Source organism: Ostrinia nubilalis, chromosome 20 (assembly GCF_963855985.1).
Source record: "Ostrinia nubilalis chromosome 20, ilOstNubi1.1, whole genome shotgun sequence".
Taxonomy (NCBI): Eukaryota; Metazoa; Arthropoda; class Insecta; order Lepidoptera; family Crambidae; genus Ostrinia; species Ostrinia nubilalis.
In genome coordinates this window covers 5429108-5456988 of record NC_087107.1, presented here as the reverse complement: position 1 = coordinate 5456988, position 27881 = coordinate 5429108, and the positions used below count along the sequence as shown (strand labels likewise).

At 43.1% G+C, this 27881-nt stretch overlaps 1 protein-coding gene across 1 annotated transcript; it reads left to right on the top strand.

Moving 5' to 3' along the window:
- The first annotated feature begins 318 nt into the window (after positions 1 to 318).
- LOC135081864 (chromatin-remodeling ATPase INO80) lies at positions 319 to 27612 on the top strand. The gene is made up of 28 exons (XM_063976647.1): positions 319 to 490; positions 686 to 934; positions 1220 to 1428; positions 2863 to 3072; positions 3578 to 3672; positions 3976 to 4171; positions 5129 to 5266; positions 6575 to 6771; positions 7718 to 7922; positions 9275 to 9454; positions 12755 to 13010; positions 13522 to 13668; positions 14101 to 14241; positions 14326 to 14447; positions 16983 to 17290; positions 17644 to 17897; positions 18348 to 18451; positions 18889 to 19041; positions 20094 to 20253; positions 20817 to 20944; positions 21031 to 21120; positions 21207 to 21284; positions 22031 to 22189; positions 22592 to 22694; positions 22779 to 22852; positions 23292 to 23418; positions 27306 to 27458; positions 27554 to 27612. The coding sequence occupies exons 2-28, from the start codon at positions 697 to 699 to the stop codon at positions 27610 to 27612; spliced, it is 4284 nt and encodes a 1427-aa protein (XP_063832717.1). The 5' UTR covers positions 319 to 490; positions 686 to 696.
- Positions 27613 to 27881: the final 269 nt, after the last annotated feature.

The window sequence follows — 27881 nt, the reverse complement described above, 5'->3', positions numbered from 1 at the left end:
GGAATCAGCTCATTAATTATTATCAGTTAACTTAATAATTTTTTAGTCTGGCATTAGCGAATTTCTCAGGATGGTTTATAAATATGATTTTTTCTTTGTATTAAAATTTAATTATTAAAATTTATTGCAATGAACGCATTATGTTTTAATAGTAAGTTTGTTTCCAATTACGTTTTGTCTGATTGAGGTAGTGTTGATTGGTTGTTTATTCGCGACTCTACATTGATTGGTCTTTTCTACGTCCCATTGCCGATCTACCAATGAATGACGGCCTAAGTTGTAATCGAATGTGTCAAATCTCCACAATAATTATGGCGGGTTCGTGTTTTTTCAAGCTCAAATATGAAATGAGTAGTAATGTGCGCTGCTCGGGCGGCGACATTGACAGCGATTTGTCGAATATTCTCATGCGCCATTTTGTGAAGGCAATGGAATTTTGTGTTAAGTAATCACTCTGCGAAAAACACATTTGTGTATGTCCAACTTCGCGGTAAGTGCCCTCTTCGAGGAAATGATATTCGGATTATTTGCGTTTCGTATGTGATAGCAAAGGTGCGACCGCGTTTATCGATGACTCGTTGCTGTTTTGTTTTATTTTTGCCTGCGAATAAGTGGTAGTTTGCCTTGGAAAAGGTTATTTTCTGTTCGCGTGATTGAGTATCATTAGAGATCATTTTCTTTTTAGACTCGTCCACAATGAATGAGAAGGCTGTTGTGGGTAAAACGGTGCTCAAACGTCATGAGGTGGCTCGGCCAGTGCACATGCAACGGCTGGAGGCTGCCCTGGATGTGGTCCCGTTTGTGAGCCAGGTAGAAAGGATCCTGAACTCTGATGACGATTCCGACAGCGAAGATGACCCTGAATTTAGGTATATTACCAGTGAGATGTCCAAAGGAGACCGCCTGGTGCATGGTGTAGTGACCACTAAGCAAGGTCAGTATGTTGTTTTGAGTTTTCTTATCAGCCTGATTAAATGCACTTTATAAACCAGCTGCAATCACTGTTTTTATTTTAATGTACATGGTTTTATGTCAGAAACTAGTATAATTTTCAAGCCTTTTGCTTTGATTTCTTATCAAAACAACACAAGTGTTTAAAACATACATAAATAATTAAGTGGACTGATTGAAACCATCTTTTTCTCTATTTTATACTATGAATAAAATTCACAAATTTTAGTCATTCATACATACATCATATAACAATGTCTTTTTGTAGAACGTCAAAGTGACCGTCTCCGCTTATACAACTTGGCATCCGTGGGGGAAGAGAGAGAGTGGATACGAGATGTCTTACTATCCTCTGGGCCTGACACAAGCAGTGATGATGAGGAGACACCTGAAGGGAAAGAGCTAAGGCTACAGAGAATACTAAAAGAAAGGAGATTCCAAAATAAATATGCCAGGAAATACTATAAAGACCCTGGGGTAAGTGATATAAACTTCTAATAAGAGTAAAGATATCATAATCCACCATCATAATAAATAAATACAGTATACAACATAATAAAGAAAGACAGACATTGATTCCAAATTAAATTAAGTTACAAATTATTGGTAAAATAGTAATAGATGATGATGATTGTCTGATTTTTTTTGCACTCCATTTATTTACTGGTTTCTTTACTCCAAAAGTTTATTTCCTTTGAAAATTAATTGTTCAAATCATATAACAAGTCCATGGATTGTTTTAAACATTCATGGTCACTAACATAATTATTACTAGCGGCCGCCCGCGACTTCGTACGCGTGGATCCCGTTTTACCCCCTTCATCTATCTTACGCGGTTTAGATTTCTTCATACAAATGTTTTTTCCCGCTAACTCCCGTTCCCGTTGTAATTTCGCAATATCCTGTTGTAACTAAGCTTTAAGTTTACTAAGTTACCTGCTTGCCAAATTTCAAGCGCCTAACTTAAGCGGTTTAGATTTTTCATACAAAAGGATTTTCCCGCTAATGCCCGTTCCCGTGGGAATTCCTAAGTATCCTATAACCTGCCCAGGAGTATGAAGAATAATTGTAACAAGTTTCGTTAAAATCCGTCGAGTAGTTTTTGTTTCTATAAGGAACATACAGACAGACAGACAGACAGACAGACAGACAAAAATTTTACTGATTGCATTTTTGGCATCAGTATCGATCACTAATCACGCCCTGATAGTTATTTTGAAAATATATTTCACTAGCTTTCCGCCCGCGGCTTCGCCCGCGTGGAATTTTGTCTGTCACAGAAAAACTTTATCGCGCGCGTCCCTGTTTCAAAAACCGGGATAAAAACTATCCTATGTTCTTTCCCGGGACTCAAACTATCTATGCCAAATTTCATCAAAATCGGTTGCGAGGTTTAAGCGGGAAAGCGTAACAGACAGACAGACAGACAGAGTTACTTTCGCATTTATAATATTAGTTGGGATTAGTTGGGATGTACAGAATTGACCTCTCTACAGATTTATTATAAGTATAGATTACTGACGGGATTGCTACCATGTAACAATCTTACATGCTTACATGGTATTGCTGACGTGATAGCAATCCCATCAGTAATAATAATTAAGCCCATGGATATCATCCCAACTAATATTATAAATGCGAAAGTAACTCTGTCTGTCTGTCTGTCTGTCTGTCTGTCTGTCTGTCTGTCTGTTACGCTTTCCCGCTTAAACCTCGCAACCGATTTTGATGAAATTTGGCATAGAGATAGTTTGAGTCCCGGGAAAGAACATAGGATAGTTTTTATCCCGGTTTTTGAAACAGGGACGCGCGCGATAAAGTTTTTCTGTGACAGACAAAATTCCACGCGGGCGAAGCCGCGGGCGGAAAGCTAGTTTTGGAAATAAATCTAATTAGATTCCAAACTTCTAGAACTCCCGCTACATGTACTACGGAGCTGGTATCATGTCAACCATTGACCGCTATCCAGAGCGGAGGATGAGTAGGTCGGTGCCGCCTCCTCCGGCCACGAGGGGGCGGCGCGGGCGCCCGTCTGAGCGGGGGTCCACCAGAGGCATGGCCAAGTCTAGGAGAGGCCGAGGGAGAGAGACACGGCCCTGTACGGATGTTGGTGACAATATGGTAAACTTTGATTTGTTTTTATAGTTCTAAAACAAAACCATAAGTGGATTTCATACAAGTCCAAGTTCTTATGGTGGGTCCACACTGGGCGAACGGGCTCGTGTGGCACGCTGGTCATCCTGCTCACCCTGCTCTTGAGTGAGCAGGATGTCGAGTTTGCCGCGCGAGCCCGTTCGCCCAGTGTGGACGCACCATTTTCTGTCTTAGATTCTTCTTTGTAAATTGCTCAAAGCAAACACTATTTGTGGATACCTCTATATTAATTGTAGATTATAAAGTAAATTGTTATTTGATTGCTTAAAAAATATGTTTCCTGATCAGATCATAGGAATCACAGAAATAGTAAAGTTGCAGCTTACACATACTTTACAACTTGTACCCTTAATTTTGTAAAGAATACACCAAATATATCAATTCCCTTGTAGAGTTTATTGTAATTGAAGGATAGAAATATTTGTTATATTTGAACTGGATACCTACTACTAATATGAAATTATTTTTTTAGCCTGATGGAGTAGACTGGGAAGATCAGTTACGAAATATCAAACAGGAAACTGATGCAGAAGAATATAATGTACCAATTGACAAACCTGGAGTCAGGTAATTTTGACTTTATAATTTATTCTTGCATTATGTATGCCTCCTAAAAGCATAGATTTATTTACCCACTTTCTTTCAAGAGTTTCACTTCTTAGTTAAATTTTTGATCAAGTTCTAATAACTTAATGTAAAAATACTGTAAATATTTAAGTTGGTCACTATACCATTGAAATAGTTCCAAGATATCCTAAATAATTATTATCTCACTGTAAAATTTACATTTCTATCACAAAAAGTGTAAGTACCTATCTGAACACACTTAGCATTCCTTTTTAATGCTATACATTTTTATTACCTATACAGAGGCCGCAAAAAACTATCGACACTAAAGAGCCCAGAAGCCCTAACTGCGCGTCGCAGACGTCACTGGCTGTTATTAGTAAAGAAAGAGCTGGGCAAAGTGCAAAGGGCGCGCACGGCTACGCACAGGGAAGTCTTACTGCAGAGGAAACGGCTGGCCACACTGTGCTGCAAGCACTGGAGACACGTTGCTATGCAGGTAGCGTAAGTGTGTGATTAATATAGAAATAGAAAAACTTTGTTTGACACGAATATCATGTAAAAAATCTTAAAAAAAATAACACTTAGTCAGAGTTTGATGAACTGTCTGAGTATCCTACACACACATTATGGACTTGCAACCAAAGGTACATTTACTAAAGCCTGGTCCGTGAGCACGTAGAATTTTGTCCAATGACCCCAAGCTACCTGCGCCATGTTGGGAGACCGTATGAATGAGGCATCGCCGCCTGCAGTGAGTGTGCGAGCGCGACAGCAACATTGGACAACAACTTGGGGTCATTGGACAAAATTCTACGTGCTCACGGACCAGGCTTTAGATACTTGTGCAGTTCAGTGTTAATGTTATTCATCTTTATTTCTTAGACAATCCACTTAACTTCTATTGGCTCGAATTTTAGGCTTGATTTGTGCTTCATTTTTTCAAATAAGTCAAAGACGTTTCAGTGCTAATATATCCTGTTTACTTGTTATTGTACAGATTCTTTCTCTTTTTTTGTACCACTCGTTTCTAAATTGTATTAATGTGCCTACACTACCTACCCTACACAAATAGTTTCTCTGTATTGCTATGTGTTCTATGTCTGAAGTATTTGAACAGAGGCGACTAATTATAAGAAAAGATAGTCAAATTAACAATCTGCATTTTCGACTTAAAACACACATCCTTCCACAACCCTCCAAGTTAGTAAAACTTAGGCGGTTATCACACTGCGCCGCGCTCCGTCGCGGAGCGCGTGATTTTCATATAAAAAATCACGCGCGCGGACGCGTTGTCAGTGTGAAGTGCCGCGCGTGTTTTCTATACAAACTGAGGTACTTGCATACAATGAAAAAATCTGTCTGCCGCGACGGAGCGCGGCGCAGTGTGATAACCGCCTTAGCTATAAACAGTCTTACTTATAAAAATCAACTAATCAACGTTTATTGTCCACAGTCTCAAAAGAACATGAAAGAAACAGTATGGCGGTGCAAGCGCCTCAGCCGCGAGATGCAAGCGTACTGGCGCCGCTACGACCGCGCCGAGAGGGAGACCCGTCGCCGCATGGAGAAGGAGGCCGAGGAGCAGAGGAAGGTAGTATTAAACTCAATTAATATTGAAAGAGAGAGAGTGAGAAAAAGAGAGAGGGACAAAGAGAGAGATAGGGGGTGTGTGTGTGTGTGTGTGAGAGAGAGAGAGAGAGAGAGAGAGAGATAGGGAGTGAAAGAGATGGGAGAAAATTAGGGAGTGAGAGAGAGTGAGGGAAGAGAGAGAGGGGAGCTAGAAAGACAGGAAGAGTAAGAGTAAGATTGGGATGAAAGAGAGAGCGGGAATCAAAGAGAGGGACTGTGAGAGAGGTAAATTAGGAGAGACGTCCACGTGACTTTATCAAGGTTGCGGGAAGGCGCTATCGCAGAGGGTCGTTATTTATTTTTTATAGCTTTCCGCCCGCGGCTTCGCCCGCATGAAGTTTGTCACAGAAAAACTTTATCGCGCGCGTCCCTATTTCAAAAACTATCCTATGTCCTTTCCCGGGACTCAAACTATCTCTATGCCAAATTTAATCAAAATCGGTTCAGTGGTTTTGGCGTGAAAGAGAGACAGACAGACAGAGTTACTTTCGCATTTATATATAATATTAGTATAGACATAGTCTCAAAAGAACATGAAAGAAACAGTATGGCGGTGCAAGCGCCTCAGCCGCGAGATGCAAGCGTACTGGCGCCGCTACGACCGCGCCGAGAGGGAGACCCGTCGCCGCATGGAGAAGGAGGCCGAGGAGCAGAGGAAGGTAAAGCCCGGTCTCCGAGCACGTAGAATTTCGTCCAATGACCCCAAGCTACCCATCCTTATCGCTCGCGCGTAATTATGTTGCTGCCCGCAGTGAGTGTGCGAACGCGACCAGACTAGTATTAATCTCAATAAATACTGAGAAAGTGGAAAAAGAGAGATAGGGAGTGCGAGAGAGCGAGATAGGGACTGTGAGAGAGCGGGATAGGGAGTGTAAGAGAGTGAGATAGAGAGAGAGAGAGAGAGAGTAAGAGAGAGGGGGGAGGAGTGTGAGAGATAGAGAAAGAAAGTGACATAGGAAGTGAAAGAGAGAGAGCGATATAGGGAGTGTGAGAGAGAGAGCGAGATAGGGAGTGTGTGTGTGTGAGAGAGAGATAGGGAGTAGGAGAGAGAATAGGAGTGAGAGAAAAAGAGAGGGACTATGAGAGAGAGTGAGAGAGGTAAATTAGGTGAGACGTCCACGTGACTTTATCAAGATTGCGGGAAGGCGCTGTCGCAGAGGGGTCGTCATGATGATGTTAAAGACACTTGTCTCTTTGGTGGATAATAAATGGGTTAAGATTGTCACAATAACTGTCTACCAACATATTTAACACCAATCTCCTTTCCCAGATGGACGTAGAACTGATGGAGGCGAAGCGGCAACGTCGCAAGCTCAACTTCCTGATTACGCAAACGGAGTTATACGCCCACTTTATGCAACGCAAGCTGAGTTCAGCGGAGGACGGTGACAGCGGCGCCGATCGTATCTTGCGGCAGTTGGATGAGGACCGTGACCCAAGGCTGGCGGGCATCGACCACTATGACAGGTTAGCGGACCGGCAACGCCGCACACTTGCTGGTCACAGGCGGAGTGGCTAGCGGAGCGGCAACGTCGTACCATTGCTAGTTACAGGGGTAGATCGCATCCTGCGGCAATTAGATGAGGACCGCGACCCGCGGCTGGCGGGCATCGACCACTACGACAGGTAAAGCGGCTAGCGGAGCGGCAACGTCGCATAACTTATTTGTCACAGGCGGAGTGGCTAGCGGCGCGGCAACGTCGCACCAGTTGCTGATCACAGGCGGAGCGGACGCTCACTTCATGGTTTTGATATTTCTTGAACTGAGCTTTAGGATATTTTTCAAAGTCAAAGCATTCAGTATTTAGACCCTTTCCAGTAGGCCTTAGATGCGCCCCGCGATAAGCGGTTATCACTTTAGGCTGCGTTTCCACCAGAGATGTGCGAGGATGCGTAGCGGGTCAATGTGTTTGTAAAGGACCAATATACAGTACCCGTCAATAAATATTGCACATCGACCTTTGGAAAGAGACAATCGGTCAATTTCGGCTCGTAGAGCGTTATCTCAGTCGCACACTACCTATACGATTGACAAAACGTCATTGACAAAACATTATTCAATGAAAATATTGTTAAAACCCCTTTTATCTATCTTCGACAAATACTTTAACACATTGTGAACCACTTTCCTTTCACGACTATAAAAAGTTTTTAACAATTTAATTCACAAAATCTTTAATAAAGTTTGTTTACACTTTGACAAAACGTCATTGTCAGTCATTGTTCAAGTGCGACAGTGATAACGCTCTACGAAACCGAAATTAGCCGATTGTCTCTTTCTAAAGGTCGATGTGCAATATTTATCGCCGGGTATTGTAATCGCTTCATTTACCGAGGCGAGACAAATGAATCTGGTGGACACGCAGCGTTACCTGCCTTTATCTCTTGAATCAATAACTATTTTATTCTCCAGCGACGCAATGAAAGCGCGCGCGTCGCGCAACGCACGCGAGGCCTTCCACGCTGAGCGCGCGCGAACGCAGCTATTCGACGCGGCTGCGGGCGCGGGCGAGCCGGAGCGCGCGCCCGGCGACCACGATCAGCCGGCCATCTTCCGCGGCACGCTCAAGGGCTACCAGCTGAAGGGCATGAACTGGCTCGCCAACCTCTACGACCAGGTAGGGACATGTTCCACGCGGAGCGGCCGCACGCAGCTGGTCGAACAGCTTTAGACCAGGTAGGGACATGTTCCACGCGGAGCGGCCGCACGCAACTATTAGGCCTCAGCCTCGAATTTAGCGGGCAGCGGGGCGGCAGGATCTTATGCGTAAAATCAAATAGACCGGTTCTCGAAAACAGCGCCGCGGGAGCGGGCAACGAGCGGGCAGCGCACTCCTTTTGCCCACAATAAATCGAGCGTTAGGAATAAATTTGAATCGAAAAAAAATTGTCGCCGTTGTTCAGACATTTCGCTTGCGAATAAAAACAAATATCTCGACAACACAACCCCGAACACAACACTTAGCCGCTAAAGCGCCGCACGAGCTGCCCGCTTGTTTCGAGGCTGAGGCCTTCGACGCGGCGGCGGGCGCGGGCGAGCCGGAGCGCGCGCCCGGCGACCACGACCAGCCCGCCATCTTCCGCGGCACGCTCAAGGGCTACCAGTTGAAGGGCATGAACTGGCTCGCCAACCTGTACGACCAGGTAGGGACATATATAACTCAAAGGTGACTGACATAGTGATCTATCAACGCACAGCCCAAACCACTGGACGGATCGGGCTGAAATTTGGCATGCAGGTAGATGTTATGACGTAGGCATCCGCTAAGAATGGATTTTACGAAATTCCACCCCTAAGGGGGTAAAATGGGATCCACGCGTACGAAGTCGCGGGCGGCCGCTAGTAGATAATATGAAGGCATCCGAACAGAAGGGATTTTTTGAAATTCATCCTTTAAGAAGAATTAATTTATTGAAGACGGAAGTCTCTTTTGTACCACCGTTTTTCAAGGTTGGTTGTCAGCTTTCAGCCATGTTATTTGCCATGCCATTCTTAGAGTTGTTTCGCACTACGCTACGTCCGATCCGAATCCGTGACAATATGGTCCAGAGCAGTCATGATCGTAGGCACTGGATCCAATTTCCGTAATCCGATTTCACGCAGTGGTTCTTAACCGGTGGTCCGCGGACCACTGGTGGTCCCTGGAGGCATTCCAAGTGGTCCACGAAGACATCGTAATAAACAAGTGGCGTGACGTGATGAGTCGAGTCAACACAACGCAATCGGCGCACAGTGGGCGAGAAATCGACCTCCCCTTTCATAGGATTTTGAAAAACATATAAGTGGTCCTTGACAAGACAGAAATTTGGTAAATTGGTCCCTCGTGACTTTAAGGTTAAGAACCACTGGTCTAGTGTTTACTGGATCCTTTTTTTAGGGATTCGGATCGATGATAGTATGAAATCGCTCTTAATGTTATTAACACACTAAAAAGTACAGTAATATTCAACACATTTATCTCTATTGTAGGGCATCAGCGGTATCTTAGCTGACGAGATGGGCCTCGGCAAGACAGTTCAATGCATCGCGTTCCTGTGCCACGTGGCGGAGCGGCTGGGCGTGTGGGGCCCCTTCCTGGTGGTGTCGCCCGCCTCCACGCTGCACAACTGGCAGCAGGAGATGGAGCGCTTCGTGCCCGACTTCAAAGTGGTGGGTAACTTTGTGAACATGTTTGTGAACATGTTTGTCAATATGTTTGTGGAGATATACTACTGGTAGGAGAAGATGGAGCGTTTCGTGCCCGACTTCAAAGTGGTGGGTATATTTGTGAAGATGTTTGTGAACATATTTGTCAACATGTTTGTGGAAATATACAACTGGCAGCAGGAGATGGAGTGCCTCGTGCCCCACTTCAAGGTGGTGGGTAACTTTGTGAACATGTTTGTGAACATATTTGTCAACATGTTTGTGGAAATATACAACTGGCAGCAGGAGATGGAGCGCTTCGTGCCCGACTTCAAAGTGGTGGGTAACTTTGTGAACATGTTTGTGAACATATTTGTCAACATATTTGTGGAAATATACAACTGGCAGCAGGAGATGGAGCGCTTCGTGCCCGACTTGAAAGTGGTGGGTAACTTTGTGAAGATGTTTGTGAACATGTTTGTCAACATATTTGTGGATATATACAACTGGCAGCAAGAGATGGAGCGCTTCGTGCCCGACTTCAAAGTGGTGAGTGACTTTGTGAAGATGTTTGCGCAAACATTTGCCAACATGTATGTGGAAATGCACAACTAGTAAGTGTAACACACGAGATGTGCTTTGTAAGACAGTGCAGTGCATCGCGTTCCTGTGCCACGTGGCGGAGCGGCTGGGCGTGTGGGGCCCCTTCCTGGTGGTGTCGCCCGCCTCCACGCTGCACAACTGGCAGCAGGAGATGGAGCGCTTCGTGCCCGACTTCAAAGTGGTGGGTAACTTTGTGAACATGTTTGTCAACATATTTGTGGATATACACAACTGGCTGCAAGAGATGGAGTGCTTCGTGCCCGACTTCAAAGTGATGGGTAACTTTGTGAATATGTTTGTGAACATATTTGTCAACATATTTGTGGATACGTACAACTAGCCACAGGAGATGGAGCGCTTCGTGCTCGACTTCAAAGTGGTGGGTATATTTGTGAAGATGTTTGCGCAAATATTTGTCAACATAGTACAAATGTTTGTGAAAAAAACGCACAACAGACAGCGCTTCGTGCCCGATTTCAAAGAGACAAGTGTGAGTGTGACTCATGAGATGGGCATCGGCAAGACAGTGCAGTGCATCGCGTTCCTGTGCCACGTGGCGGAGCGGCTGGGCGTGTGGGGCCCCTTCCTGGTGGTGTCGCCCGCCTCCACGCTGCACAACTGGCAGCAGGAGATGGAGCGCTTCGTGCCCGACTTCAAAGTGGTGGGTAACTTTGTGAACATGTTTGTGAACATATTTGTCAATATGTTTGTGGAGATATACTACTGGTAGGAGAAGATGGAGCGCTTCGTGCCCGACTTCAAAGTGGTGGGTAACTTTGTGAAGATGTTTGTGAACATGTTTGTCAACATATTTGTACAAATGTTCGTAGAAGTAAACGCACAACTGACAGTGCTCCGTAACCGACTTCAAAGTGGTGAGTAACTTTGTGAAGAAGTTTGCGCAAACATTTGGCAACATGTTTGTGGAAATGCACAACTAGTAAGTGTAACACAGGAGATGGGCTTTGTAAGACAGTGCAGTGCATCGCGTTCCTGTGCCACGTGGCGGAGCGGCTGGGCGTGTGGGGCCCCTTCCTGGTGGTGTCGCCCGCCTCCACGCTGCACAACTGGCAGCAGGAGATGGAGCGCTTCGTGCTCGACTTCAAAGTGGTGGGTTACTTTGTGAACATGTTTGTGAACATATTTGTGGTAATATACAACTGGCAGCAGGAGATGGAGCGCTTCGTGCCCGACTTCAAAGTGGTGGGTAACTTTGTGAACATGTTTGTGAACATGTTTGTCAACATATTTGTGGATATACACAACTGGCTGCAAGAGATGGAGTGCTTTGTGCCCGACTTCAAAGTGGTGGGTAACTTTGTGAAGATGTTTGTGAACATGTTTGTCAACATGTTTGTCAACATATTTGTGGAAATATACAACTGGCAGCAGGAGATGGAGCGCTTCGTGCCCGACTTCAAAGTGGTGGGTAATTTTGTGAAGGTGTTTGTGAACATATTTGTGGATATGTACAACTGACAGCGGGAGATGGAGCGCTTCGTGCCCGACTTCAAAGTGGTGGGTAACTTTGTGAAGATGTTTGTGAACATGTTTGTCAACACGTTTGTGAAAAAATATAACTGGCAGCAGGAGATGAGCGCTTCGTGCCCGATTTCAAAGTGGTGAAAATATTTGTGAAGATGTTTGTCAACATATTTGTGGATACGTACAACTAGCAGATGGAGATGGAGCGCTTCGTGCCCGACTTCAAAGTGGTGAGTAACTTTGTGAAGATGTTTGCGCAAATATTTGTCAACATAGTACAAATGTTTGTGAAAAAAACGCACAACTGACAGCGCTTCGTGCCCGACTTAAACTTACTGGTGAGTGCGACTGTGACACACGAGATGGGCCTCGGCAAGACAGTGCAGTGCATCGCGTTCCTGTGCCACGTGGCGGAGCGGCTGGGCGTGTGGGGCCCCTTCCTGGTGGTGTCGCCCGCCTCCACGCTGCACAACTGGCAGCAGGAGATGGAGCGCTTCGTGCCCGACTTCAAAGTGGTGGGTAACTTTGTGAATATGTTTGTGAACATATTTGTCAATATGTTTGTGGAGATATACTACTGGTAGGAGAAGATGGAGTGCTTCGTGCCCGAATTCAAAGTGGTGAGTAACTTTGTGAACATGTTTGTGGAAATATACAACTGGCAGCAGGAGATGGCGCGCTTCGTGCCCGACTTCAAAGTGGTGAGTAACTTTGTGAAGATGTTTGTCAACATATTTGTCAACATGTTTGTGGATATGTACAACTAGCAGCAGGAGATGGAGCGCTTCGTGCCCGACTTCAAAGTGGTGGGTAATTTTGTGAAGGTGTTTGTGAACATGTTTGTGGAAATATACAACTGGCAGCAGGAGATGGAGCGCTTCGTGCCCGACTTCAAAGTGGTGGTTACTTTGTGAAGATGTTTGTGAACATATTTCTCAACATATTTGTACAAATGTTTGTGGAAATGCACACCTGGCAGCAAATGGAGTGCTTCTAAAGTGGTGGCGACATATCTGTTTTTCTCAACATGTTTGCATACACATTTGTCAACAAGTTTGAATAAATGTTTTTGTAATGTTTATATTTTTCAAAAACGACCCATACATGGCTTGCGGGTTTTTTTGTACAGAGTTTGAAAAGATACTTTTATGAATAAAATATATCGCATTTCATCTTATAAAATAATCCCTTTGTTACTCTGTTTTATATTAAATAAAAATCTTCTTTACCTACCAGGTACCCTACTGGGGCAGCCCGAGCGAGCGTAAGATCCTCCGTCAGTTCTGGGAGCGCAAAGACCTACACACTCGTCAAGCGGCCTTCCACGTCGTAGTGACGTCATACCAGATCGTCGTATCGGACTTGAAGTACTTGAACCGTGTGTCGTGGCAGTACATGATACTGGATGAAGCTCAGGCTATAAAGAGCTCGGCTAGTATGAGATGGAAACTCCTGCTTGGTTTTAGCTGCAGGAATAGACTGTTGCTATCGGGTGAGTAACCTTCCAAATCAATGCCTCTCCAACAAAATATATCTGTTAATATAAATAGTTCTGCAGTGATTAGGATGCGCGCCACGATAAACTCTTATCGAGGCATTTTATCGACTTTTCTCGTGCAAAGTTTGTAGTCTAAAATCATCGATAAAACGCAAATGTAAATTTTATTAAAGTTACATAGACGTGGCCAGTTAAACATGCTTAAGCTCGTAATCCGTTGGTCAAATGCATGTATATTTTTTCTTATTAGTGTACATAATAGGGTTGTCGATGTTGATGTTCAAGTAATAAAGAACTTTAGAGCCAGAAAAAAATAGTAGGTAAATTCAAATTCAAAACGTTTATTGCATGTCACATTACAATTTATATGTTGTTGGTATTTATTTTGCTGCTTAATACTGCTTTGGTTCTATGTATTTTCGGTTATTCGGCTTTGGATTCCAATGAAAACAGTATGTTGCAGTTTTGTCAATTATAGCGTAACTAACTTCCGGATTCATTTCAGGCACACCCATCCAAAACAGCATGGCGGAGTTGTGGGCACTCCTCCACTTCATAATGCCGACGCTGTTCGATTCCCACGAGGAGTTCAACGAATGGTTCTCGAAAGACATCGAAAGCCACGCTGAGAATAAGAGCACTATTGATGAGAGTGAGTCGAAAGTTTAATTGAACACAATTTAGGTTTTATAATTTAGGATTTAATACCACAAGGTGAACTGACGACGTCATAAAGATCGATCCGAACAATGGGTCATTATGGAAATCATTGAGGGAGGCCTTAGATCAGCAGTGGACGTCTTATGGCTGAAATTGTGATGATACATTCGTTAGCGATACATGCGTCTTTGTATTGACGATACTTCGAAGTATCGACGAAACATATCGAAGCAAGTTCCGTCTTTTTCCAAATTCTCCCCAATACTCGTAAAATAAATCCAACTGTTAGTTTCTGGAAATCTATTCAAAGATAAATAAGATAAATTTCTTATATTTAATTAATCTGCCTGTAAGTTGAACATGGTGTATGTCATTTTCATTAGGAATTAAAATTGGTTCTTAATTAGTTGAATGTACTTCACAGAACACTTGTCACGGCTACACATGATCCTAAAACCGTTCATGTTACGACGGATAAAGAAAGACGTGGAAAACGAGCTTTCAGACAAAATTGAGATTATGGTGCACTGCCCCTTAACTATAAGGCAAAAACTTTTGTACATAGGTAAGAAATAAACAACCATTATGTTATGTAATAATTTTTTATGTATTTGAGTCACGTTTATGAGTAATAAAAACTTTATTTCAGCTTTAAAAAAGAAAATTAAGATAGAGGAATTATTACACTACTCGGTTGGTGCTGAATCTGGTCACAACGTAGATAAAAACTTTACATCGAATTTAATGAATTTAGTCATGCAGTTTCGTAAGGTAAGGTTTTGTGAACTATACCTAAATTCTTTAGAATTTTCCTTAAATGTAAACAAAGACTTGTGCACACAATGAGGATCAGTACTGTTGTAGAAAATGCAATAAAACTAGTATCCACGTTAATCTTTAAGACATAAGAAAGATATATCTTTTTGAATTATCCAAATCGGACCATTACTTACGAAGATATTAAGTAATAAACATAGGCCGTTTTTGCCGCTAAAAGTCAACGTACGCAGGGCCGCGTGACGTCATTATATCCGAATCGAGCGCAGCCGGCGTACTATTGGGATGGAAAATATTTTTTTCCAGCTAAACTATCAGTTTTAGAAAAAAACTTATAATAACATTTATTCATGAAAATAAAGTAACCTATCGACCAGTAATTTTAAAAAATAAAAATTGTGAAAAATAAGTATCGCTATGTCCAAAAACCACATTTTCATAGGATTCGATGCAATGCGGAGACGCGGTTGGGGTGAGTGTAACTTAATGATTGTTTGTATTGAACATAATAATACATAATATGATGCTAATACCCAGTTTCTGGCCTGGGGAGGGGGATAAGTCATACCCAGCTTATAGCCTGGGGGGAGGGACAAGCCTTACCCAGCTTCTGGCCTTGGTGGGAGGGGGGGAGAGGCAAGTCATAACCAATTTCTGGCATGGGGGGGGGGTATCATACCCAGCTTCTGGCCGAAGGGGAGTCATATCCAGCTTATGCTTATGGCCTGGGGGGAGGGGCAAGCCTTACCCAGCTTCTGGCCTGGGGGGAGGGGCAAGCCTTACCCAGCTTCTGGCCTGGGGGGAGGGGGAGGGGTCAAGTCATACCCTGTTTCGGGCCTGGGGGGGGGGGGGGGGTAAATCATACCCAACTTCTGGCCGAGGGGGAAGTCATGCCCAGCTTATGACCTGGGGAGAGGAGGGGGGCTGGGGAGTCATACCCAGCTTCTAGGCTAAGATCAAATAGATTTCCAGGAGGGAGCAGCTGTCCTTTCCTGCAGCAGCTGGCCCGCCCATGGGAACGGCGAATAGATAGGTAGGTACGTAGGTTTAACTCAGAAAAACTAAATAACAGGTAGGTATTGCGTGTACATCGAAATGATCTTCATAGCAATGTCTTGTAGCCTAGGCAGAGTGTATCTGCCTCAGCTATACCTTATTGTTAGTAATAAATTAATACTTATACATTTTTATATTTTACTTGGAAGAAGATATGACTCTAACAACACTTATGAACACTTTATTTGAATAAATCCCCAAATATACCACCGCGGAGACCCCAATCGCGTCTCTGCGTTCTATTGAATCGTATGAGCGTATGAATTTTTTGCGTTATTTTTCACAATTTCTATTTTTTTAAATTACCTATCGATAGCTTACTTTATTCTGATGAATAAATGTCATTACAAGTTTTTCTCTAAAACTGACAGTTTGGCGAGAAAAAAATATTTTCTATCCACGCAGTACGCCGGCAGCGTTCGGATCGGATATAATGACGTCATCGTCCCCGCGCCGGGCGGTCAGTGAACTTTTTTAGTAATTTGGCCATAACTTCGTCAATTTTTGTCGTAGAACAAAAATTTTTGGACTGTGTATTAAGGATTTCTTAGCCCTATAAATCTGCATTCACAGCTAAAAATCGAAATGATCCTCATTACACCATAATCACTTACGTGTTCATAATATCATACACATTATTTCACAAGCCCATGAAACCAACTTTATTCTCACGATTATACAAGTTTGGAATCAATCTTTAAACAAATTATTTTAGCAAAATATGTGGACGATGAAAATTTGTGAGACTTGTCAAATTGACTTGAAGTTTAAAATTATGTGTTATCTCCATGTTGTCTCTGACACATCAGTGTTGTAACCTGTAAGTCATAGACAATAATCGGTAAATTTAATCGATTTTATTTCAATTATTCAATCATTTTTATTACTGATTGCATTTAAATAGATTTAAATAGGGTCTTAATCAACAATGTATTTTTTCTTCATTGAATGTACTACTAATTGTTGAATGCACTGCTTTATAAAGCATTATAAATTCTTACTATAGGTACGTAAGTACTACAATAATTTCAATCCGTGATTAACGAGAGGTTTTGTCGCCTCACTAGGGCACAGATTAAAAATGTTTTAATGTCAGTTGGCCATATTTGTTTACATATAGGGAAATTTCTAAAGAATCCGACTTTACGTCTTTACTTACTCTATAGATAGATGATGATATTGATTGTTCTGCGGTAGTGGAGTATATTTTTGTTACTTCAAACGTCAGGAAGACTAGCGCCCGTATTCACAAACGGTGCTTTCTTGTTGAACTGAGCTCTGTGATTGATTCGTGTGTCACCCTGTGCGTCCACGCGCACTGTGAGACCTAATAGTAATGTTTGTGAATACGGGCGTAGACGTTTCAGATAAGAATTGTGACGTCACATGTCACCTCTCCACTACTGCAGAAGCCCCAATAAAGTACTATATCTGTAGGAACAATTTAATCAGCTATTTTCTTGGTAACCCCAGGTATGCAACCATCCAGAGCTTTTCGAAAGGCGCGACGTAAAGTCTCCCTTTGCGATGCACATAGACGACTACCACATACCAAAACTAGTCGCTGAAGACGGTGTCCTAATACGTTCCATTCCATCGAAGCGACATCTACTCTACAACATCCTTTCGGTGTTGATACCAGAACACGTGCATAGGAACGCGAATGATTGCGAATTGGAAGAGAGTCAGGATGGGAATGTGAAGTGCTTCGCGTTTACGAGGTTTATGGATCTGTCGCCGATGGAGATTTATAGGGTTATGCTGTGCGGGTGGTTGTATGCGTAAGTTAATACTTGTTTTTGTTGATAATCATTGCATTTTCATTGTTATCTTTGTCGTATGTAATGTAATAGAAATTTTATTCAACACTGAAGGTCGTTTCCTTGACTCCATGATGATCTCAGATTGCTAATTTCAGTTAACTAAATTAAACCGTAGTTTTATGTGTTTACGTTAAAGTGGTTTTGAGTTATAGAAGGGACAAAAGTGGCACCAAGTGGTTCGTGTAATATTACACTTGGCGCTGGCTAGCCAGTTCCTTTGCTTGAACTTGGCTTGACATGTTGCCGCGCGTCTAGATATGCTACTTCCCTAAGCCTAACAATAAAACATTTTATATTATGTACATTTTCAGAATGCAACACATAGAATATAGTTTAGAAAAATACGAAAGGATACGCCACAGGCAAAACTGGTGGGACCGTTCGAAGCCGTCCGAGCACATCAAAGTGGAAGAGACAGAGATAGACGATATGCCAAACTACTACGACCAAGTGAGATGCAAAGACAGCCTGCTGATATGTCCTGACGGAGATGTCTTGGGGAAGAGGAAAGAAGACAGTTTGCTGTGGAAAGAAATGTTGTTTACGGATCCTTTGTGGGTGCCAGGTAAGTCTGCAGCTTTTTATGGTTCGTAGTGGTCATGTCTCTAGGTCGCATAGTTAGCGAGAATTAAGCGAAAAATCGAAAAATGAGACCTTCAAACCCCTTTCTTCCCACCGTGTCACGCCCGTATTCACAAACATTACTATGAAGTCTCACAGTGCGCGTGGACGCATTGGGTGACACACGAATCAATCACAGAGCTCTATTCAACGCTGTGCCTTCACTTAAGCAAGCATCGTTTGCGAATACGGGCTTCAAGGGCTAAGGGCGGAGACTTTTGATATGTTCATCTCCTTACTAGTCCAAACAAAGGTACGAAGTCAAAAATTGTGTTAGATGTTGCAGGAACAATTAGTTCAATGATAAAACTTTGTTTACCATAAACCGGTTTGGTTACAAGCATTCTTATCTTTGGCTGTATTGATATTTATTTCTTGTATTCTTATTTACCAGGAGGTCCATTCTACACGCACACCGACCACACGATACATTACATGCCAGAGACTATAGAACATCGAGCCATGCGCTTGCGCTGCAACGCTGAGAAGGAAGGACAGGTAAACTATTTATTACTAATTTGGCTTCTTGGGACATCAGAAGTTACACGGTTTTAGATGCAATTTTAAGCTCTCAAGCTAGGCTGTTAACACTGGTTAACAGTACATGTTAAGAATTACTTCTCAAATGACACTAATTATTCATATGACACTAATTATTCGTCTTTGGGCCTAATGTCAATGTAAAACGAGTAAGAGACGCGTCTACAAGCGTTCTGTCGTATCATTCTTTACTACCTGAACGCCCGTGGACGTTACTGTTCATCAATGTGTTAAGTAAGTAGTCTGTAGTATGAACTATCGAGTTGGCTCACATAAATATATTTAAATAGTGGTTTTTTTTCTGTATGATAAACAGTTTATAGTTATAGTTTGTTTTTAGTTTCTATTTTGTTTTGTCAGAACAAAAGCTAATTATTTATGGGTATTTTCCTTAGCCGGAGATGCTCAGTGAGATAAAGACCGAAGAAGGCGGCGTGATATCAGTGCAGACTGAGGAGCAGCCATTCCCACACATTGAGCGGCCGCCGGTGGTCTATCGGGATATGCCTACCCCGCTGCCTTCGTTCCTGTACACGGCTCAGCAAAAAGTAAGTGTTAGCTGTAAGCTGTATTGTAAGGCCAATCACTCAATATGTAGACTGACGATTACCTGTCTATAAAGTGGCAACTGTATTTTTTTGTTCAAGTTATCATTGTCAAAAACATCAGAGACCAGTTTCTCATAACGATATGGGTACACTGGTCCAGCATTTAGTATACCTAAATTCTTTAGAAATTTCCTCAAATGTAAACAAACACTTGTGCACACAATAACACCATAATCACTTACGTGTTCATAATATCATACACATTATTTCACAAGCCCATGAAACCAACTTTATTCTCACGATTATACAAGTTTGGAATCAATCTTTAAACAAATTATTTTAGCAAAATATGTGGACGTTGAAAATTTGTGAGACTTGTCAAATTGACTTGAAGTTTAAAATTATGTGTTATCTCCATGTTGTCTCTGACACATCAGTGTTGTAACCTGTAAGTCATAGACAATAATCGGTAAATTTAATCGATTTTATTTCAATTATTCAATAATTTTTATTACTGATTGCATTTAAATAGATTTAAATAGGGTCTTAATCAACAATGTATTTTTTCTTCATTGAATGTACTACTAATTGTTTAATGCACTGCTTTATAAAGCATTATAAATTCTTTCTATAGGTACGTAAGTACTACAATAATTTCAATCCGCGATTAACGAGAGGTTTTGTCGCCTCACTAGGGCACAGATTATAAATGTTTTAATGTCAGTTAGCCATATTTGTTTACATATAGGGAAATTTCTAAAGAATCCGACTTTACTGTTGTGGAGAGATACATAAACGAGTTATTTATTTCAAAGAATATGCATAATTTGCGGGCGATTACAATATTATCCCGCGTTAAACCGCAATGTATTGAGCTCCTAAATGTTGAATAAGTTTCTCCCAATAGCTCCAATAAAATGAGCATACGGGTACTAACTGAAAAGTCTGCTTAATTTTCAATTCTATTGTTTAGTGCTCTCGAAAATGTAATTTAATCGAATCATTATTCGTTTCATGTTTATGTCAATTACATGCCGTCCCTGTCCCGCCAGGTGTCAGCGCACACGCGCGTCCCGTTCGCGGTGTCCCGCAGCTTCGCGTACCACGTGACGAGGCACCAGCACGCCGAGTGCCGCGAGGGCTGCGAGGCCGCCGACCGCTTGGTGGCCGCCGCCCGCCCGCCCGCCGGCTGGGCGTCTCTACAAGTGCCGGGTAAGTAGACGCTTCTGTGTCCCCATCCCGCCAAGTATCTGCGCACACGCGCGTTTACTAGCCGCTGAACCGGCAGGGCGTCTTTGCAAATGCGGGGTAAGTAAATGCTTCTGTGTACGTCCCTGTCCTGCTAGGAGCGTCCTATTCGTGGTGTCCTGTAACGAGGCCGCCGACCGTTTAGTAACAGCCACCCGCCCGCCCGCCGGCTGGGCGTCTCTACAAGTGCCGGGTAAGTAACGCTTTCCTGTCCCGCCAGGTGTCAGCTCACACACGTGTCGTGTCCCGTTCGCGGTGTATCGCTAGGCGTCTCTACAAATGCCGGGTGAACTCCTAAGTTTTTTCTATTTTTAATGCAGATCAAGACAGGTTTTGAGTTATCGTTTCAACCAAAGAAACGCCTTCCCTAAGGGACTGCAAGACCCGGTGTCGCGCAGGCGATTTCAAATTATTCATTTAATTATTATGGTTACCTACTGGCAGTTCTAAGTTATTCTGGTACTTAATATAACATTATAATTCACTTTCCCAAGACTAAATAATCAACTAATATGATTTTGTTTTAGATAAGAACCAGCTAGTAAGCGACGCCGGAAAACTGACGGTTCTTGACTCATTACTGAAAAGACTGAAGGAACGAGGCCATAGAGTGCTGATCTACAGCCAAATGACGAAGATGATCGACTTATTAGAGGTACGTGTGTATCAGACAATAGTAGAGAGAAATAGAGTTATAAATGTGAAATTATTGAGACTTCAAAGGAATTGTTTTTCTTCTAGGAATATATGTGGCACAGAAAACACAAATACATGCGGTTAGACGGTTCCAGTAAGATATCAGCACGTCGAGACATGGTTGCCGATTTTCAGGTAAGGCACCTCTTTGATTTTGGCCATTCTACTATTTTATATTTTGTTTAAACAATGAAGAAAATAAGGTTTAATTTCCTTTGTAGGCAAGAGCTGACATCTTCGTGTTTCTACTGTCCACGCGAGCTGGTGGTCTAGGTATCAATCTCACCGCTGCGGACACTGTAAGTGAACCACTTAATTTCATTCTACTAATATTTTACAATCAATAATATTAACGTATCAAGCGGCAGTCTGATTTTATACTTGTTTTAGACTGGCTTTACTAAATTATGTGTTTTCTTTGAACCACAATAGGAAGCTATTGACCTGCATCTCATCTGATAAAAAGTGAAGATCAGGCGGTAGTTTGAAGAAAGTTTCATCCGCAATCCTCAAATCAGAGAAACTGGCTATCTTACTTCTAACTGCCGAAACAACAAATCTGTTAACATTGTAGCTATAGCGACAACCCACCACCACCCATGGTTCTTCCTGCCTCACGGCGTACGAACCGAATCTCGGGAGAGCGCGCGGGTACTTGCTCTGGGGTCTTTACAAATTTATCTGATCCATGTCCCTTCTCATAGTCAATTCTCCCCCTTCTGGGGCTTGACACCACAAATACGGTACTTCGGGCTGCTATCGTTGATAAATGTCATCACTTCTTCTCATAACTTCGCCTGATTGTGTGCTAGGAGTGCGCGAACTCGGCAGCGCGATCCAGTTACTGCGACTACTCGTGAGGTCCTGGTGATAAACAGGTCCTTGCTCGGCTCTCCGTATCGCATCCAGCATCTTCTGTCGAGCTTCGTCATAGAGGTTACATTCCCAAAGTGCGTGATCGCGGCTCTGTTCGACTTCCTCGCCGCATGGGCATAGCGACAGATGTATGTATAACTATGTATTTAGTTTTGAAACGTATTCGCAGGTGATATTCTACGACTCGGATTGGAACCCCACAGTGGATCAACAAGCCATGGACCGAGCGCATCGTTTAGGCCAGACGAAGCAAGTCACGGTGTACCGTCTAATCTGCAAGGGCACCATTGAGGAGCGCATTATGCAACGCGCACGGGAGAAGAGCGAGGTATGTATGATGTTACGACGCCATGGACCTAGTTATGCAAAAAAAAAACAGATTATTGAAACATAGTTTTGTCCGCGTTATTCTTCGAGCCTCGATTTTGAAAAATCTTTTGTAGCTTTCTTTCTAAAGAGCCATGTATGATCTTTTTTTAGCCCCAGAAATGTCTGCACTCAATCTGGTCTGGTATCATAAAGGCACAGAACTGTGACGAAAACGACGTATTTTTGATTCTTTTTAGTTTATTTAGAAGTCATAATTCTCATCTCAAAAATAGCAAAAAGGGAAGGGGAAGTCTCATAAAATGAGGGCGGAGTTTTCATTTACTATGAACTTGCTCTACAATAAAGGTACAGATGGGACATACTGTTTTGTGGATAATAAAATTGACTATTTCTTCAACAGATCCAAAGAATGGTCATAAGTGGCGGCAACTTCAAACCAGACACGTTGAAACCCAAAGAAGTTGTGTCTCTTCTTTTAGATGACGAAGAAATTGAATTGAAATGTAAGTATACATTTAGGCGTATTAAATACAGTAGGTTCATGTTAAGTCTATGTTCAAATCTAAACTATGGCTTTTCCTTTGCAGACCGACAAAAGTCGGAAGAAAAGAAAATTATGGAAGAAAGAGAAAGAAAACGAAAATTAGGTATTCTGCCACCGGTAAGTTGTTTTCTTGTGTTTCTATTATATTGGTAATGAAATCTAGAACTGTTGTTTATTTAATTATGAAGAATGTAGATCTTATAATAAATCACCTAAACCACAATCTAACTAGTAACTGCAAGGGACAGGACCGGTCCGTTCTCGTGCAAAAAAAGATCCCTATTGCTCAAGAATTAATAATCGTTTTAGCGACCACCAGTTGGGTTGGCGCCACTGTCACTGCTAATGAGTAAGGTCACTGTTATTTCCTTGTAACGAAGACAGTGGCGCTATCGCATTTGAATTCACCAGGATGTCGCCACTGTAGAATAGGGTCATGTCAATCGCCAGTGTTAAGTATAATAACGATAGCCCTCATTGTCCCCCCAAATGTGACTTATATTGGGAACATCTCATTCACCTAAAAGACGTCTGAATATTTTTCTACCTTTTGCAGCAGCCAGCCGTGATAGAACCGAAGCGAACCCGGGACTCGGCGTCGGAGCCAGGCAGCCCGCTGCAGGTTGACGACGACGGCGACCAGTTGGTGGTTGACGCGCCGCCCCTGCCCGCAGTGCCGATGAGTAAGTATCGATATAATATACATCGATATCTAATCGATACATTTATAAAATACATACCTTTTGCTCTCAAAGCTAACTACCTTCCACCATCAACACTGGATATTATTTCTCATTCCTGCGGGGCGGGCTCGCGCACCTGTTCATGTCCGATGATCCAAGCCACAGATAACATAAAATACCTCGGTATAATTCTCGATCACTCGCTAAGTTTCAAACAACACATCAAAGCTCTCGTGCCTAGATTAAGAAAACTAATATTTATCTTTAAGAAACTGAGACATGTTGCACACCGCCAGGTCATCGGGATGGTTTTCCACGCACTATGCCAATCGCTTGTACAGTATTGTATTGTCTGCTGGGGAGGTGCAGCAAAAACCCATTTAATAGAGGTGGAAAGGGCGCAACGAGCCATTCTGAAAGTTGCCGCTGGCCTACCCTTCCGCTACCCTACTGCAGACCTCTATAAGGACTGGGGTGTTCTGACTGTACGACAGTCTTTCATCCTGCAAACAGTCCTAAAAATGCACTCCACTCTACAATACCAACCTGATTCCCTGAAGGATAAGCGTAGAATCGGAAAGGTTTGCACACCCCTTCGCTGCCACACCAGTCGCTCCCTTCATCTATTTCATTTCCTTGGTCCATACCTATATAATAAACTCAACACCAAATCCCAACTATCCCAACTAATATTATAAATGCGAAAGTAACTCTGTCTGTCTGTCTGTCTGTCTGTCTGTCTGTCTGTCTGTCTGTCTGTCTGTTACGCTTTCCCGCTTAAACCTCGCAACCGATTTTGATGAAATTTGGCATAGAGATAGTTTGAGTCCCGGGAAAGAACATAGGATAGTTTTTATCCCGGTTTTTGAAACAGGGACGCGCGCGATAAAGTTTTTCTGTGACAGACAAAATTCCACGCGGGCGAAGCCGCGGGCGGAAAGCTAGTTAAATATATATGTTACGGTTAATGTGATAAATTGAAAATTATTAATAATAACCGGTTATTATGAATAATTACCGACAGTCGCGGTGAAAGTGATAAATTAATCACATTTAACAGTGATTTATTTAATAATTCAACCTTAGTACTAACAAATTTCATAAAAGAGAACAACATCTCGTGTACGTGCTCGTGTACAGCCAAACTTTAGAACGTTTTGATATCTTATATTATTATAATTTGGCATAATGAGTTTGGAATGTTTCTTGCATAATATTACTTTTCCATAATGCCTATAACATAATGTTTTGATTTAAAGTGAAAAATAGGTTAAGGTGCGGCGGGGGTGGCCCTTGGGCCACCCCTAAGCAGCCTATTTAGTTTTATACACACATAAATCACCTCATATTAATCACATTCACCAAATCATGCGGTAATTGTTCATAATAACCGGCGATTATTCATAATTTTCACATTTATCACTTTGACCGTAACATATACCCACTATTGAGATTCCACTGCAAGCAATTAGTCACAGCTTTTTTAAAAACCTTAGAATACGAAGATACTGAAGGGTTACTAACTGTTGCAAATATCTAGCATCCAGTGGTCATTCAACATCATTTTAATTTTAATTTGACCGATCGGAATACATACTTCCCATATTTATACCCGTATTTTGTAATAATTAATTTAATGGTAGTATTTCGTTTTTATAATTTCTATTTATTTATACTGGCTTTTGCCCGCGGTGTTGCCCGCGTGAAATTTATTTTGTCATGGATCGTCTTACATTGTGGCCTATATGTTATTCTGGTTGTAAGCGGTAACTCTGAATAGATACGTCAGGATCCGTTCAGTGGTTTTTGCGTGAAAGAGTAACAAACATACATCCATCCGGACATCCAAACTTTCGCATTTATAATATTAGTAGGATTTATATTTGCTTGTGGACGAAAATTGGTCTCCTCTCTTGACTCATTATTGTTACTGTCCTTTAGCCTAGTCACGTGGGTGTCTCCCTCTTACGCTCTCCCATAAAGGCGCTCTCTCACACTCAACACACACACACACACACACGCACACACACACACACACACACACACACACACACACACACACACACACACACACACACACACACACACCTAACACATCACTCTCACCCAACAAACACACATACACTTTAGCTTAACTCTGGAAATTGTTTACTTATAGACTAGTATTATAAAATTACCTTCCTACTTTTAGTGTAACAATGATATAAGTAGTATCCACTACAGGCCACAAATGTAATTATGCCGTGTGTGAGTCCCTGGTGACCTGTAATACAGGCTCTTTCAGAACCTACTTCAGGCACCAGTCTTCACAATACGGGTATATGATATGCCAGGCCAAAGCACCGATTAGCACACTAGCAAATAATATATCACAGAATGACAAACTATCGTATCTTTCCTATGTGCTGTCGTGTGTACCTAATAACTTGTCAAATATTGTCTCAACAACAACAAATTGTAAGCCCATTGTGAAGAAAATAAATATTTTTATTATTATTATTATTATTATTATCCATCATGTAGGAGTAATTCCGTCGGGCAGGAGTCAAATCCTCCATTTGCCTCTTGTAAATTATGTTGTGTTCCTGCAGCTGATGATGTTAGGAGTCATTAGGACGCCCTTTAGCTTGGTGGACGAGTGATTTCAAACTATGTCGGGCAATGGATAAAAAAAGCGAGAGATCATGCTTTCCTGGCTGCGGTGATGTTATTATAATGATTGAAAAATTTATCATATTTCGTGATGATTGACTCACGAACTAAAGTACTACATTATGTAGAGTTGATTATATGAAGCGACAAACTATAGCATCATGGATATGAGTATAAAAGGGTTCCATAATTATACATTCAATAGATGAATGGATCTTTTTTAAAATGTTGTTTGTTTCTTACTAAAGCCTGGTCCGTGAGCACGTAGAATTTTGTCCAATCACCCCAAGCTACCAATCGTTATCGCTCGCGCGTAATTATATTGCTGTCGCGACTGTGCGACTGGCACCCGCAGTGAGTGTGCGAGCGCGACAGCAATATAATTACTCGCGAGCGATAAGGATGGGTAGCTTGGGGTCATTGGACGAAATTCTACGTGCTCGGCGACCAGACTTTAGCTATAATATTGTTATCTTCTCCCAGCGTACTCCCCGCCCGTACGATCAGCAGCGTGGGGCGTGTCGCGGCCGTCCCGCAGCGCGCGGCGCGGGCGGCCGCGCGGCTCGCGGCACGCGCTCCAACGCCGCCCCGACCCCAAGCCGCAGCCCGCCGATACTGCCATCGCCATCGCAGCTGGTGAGTGAGCACTTGTCATTTATCCTTACGCCGGCATAAATGAGAGGGCGAGAACCATGTGCGAACACGGGAGCGAGAACGAGCGAGCAACAACGAGACACCCCGAGAAGCAGCGAGAGCTCCCTTGTACACTCTCGCACTCGGCTTGTCCCGTGAGCGCGAAATAAAAAACGGATTTACAGAAGCCGCCGTCCGCGCCCGCTGACACTGCCATTGCTATCGCAGCTGGTGAGTGACCTTTGCTACCTTGGCAACATAAATAGCCTTTAGATGGCTGCCAGTAGTAAATGAAGCACCATCTAGTACCAAAGTAGTAAGTTTTTTTGAGAGAGCTGAGTAGGAAAAGTGTTTTAAAGGAATAGACTGACAGGAGCCGCCGCCCCATTTCGCGCCCGCTAAAATTGCCATTGCTATCGCTGCTGGTAAGTGAGCACCTCTTATCCTTATGCCTTATGCCGGCTGTACACTCTAGTCCGAGAGTTCTCGTGCAGCCTTGCACTTGACCCTCGTCTGTGTCGAGTCTCTTGGGCTCTCGGCGAGAAAAAAGAAACAGACAGGAGCCTTGCCATCGAAGCTGGTGAGTGGTTACCTTCTCCCAGCGTACTCCCCGCCGGTGCGTTCGCCGGCGTGGGGCGTGTCGCGGCCGTCCCGCAGCGCGCGGCGCGGGCGGCCGCGCGGCTCGCGGCACGCGCTCCAACGCCGCCCCGACCCCAAGCCGCAGCCCGCCGATACCGCCATTGCTATTGCAGCTGGTGAGTGAGCACTTGTCGAATATATCCTTAGGGATTACAGCAGCAGCTAGTCCCAAACTAAGCAAAAAAGTGTTCTAAAGGAGCAGACTGAGAAGGGACGCCGCCGCAGCCCGCGCCCGCCGACACTGCCATCGCCATCGCAGCTGGTGAGTGACCTTTGTTCCTTTCGCTACATAAATATCCTTTTGATGGCAACCAGCTGTAAATGAAGCACCGTCTAGTACCAAAGTAGTAAGTTTTTTTGAGAGAGCTGGGTAGGAAAAGTGTTCTAAAAGAACGAGACTGACAGGAGCCGCCGTCGCATCCCGTGCCCGCTAAGTGCTATTCGTCGTTGAAGTGACAATACCTCCTGTACACTCCTCCGTGAGCTCTCGCCCAGCCTCCATATGCGAACACGGGAGCGAGAAGGGTGAGCGATAACAA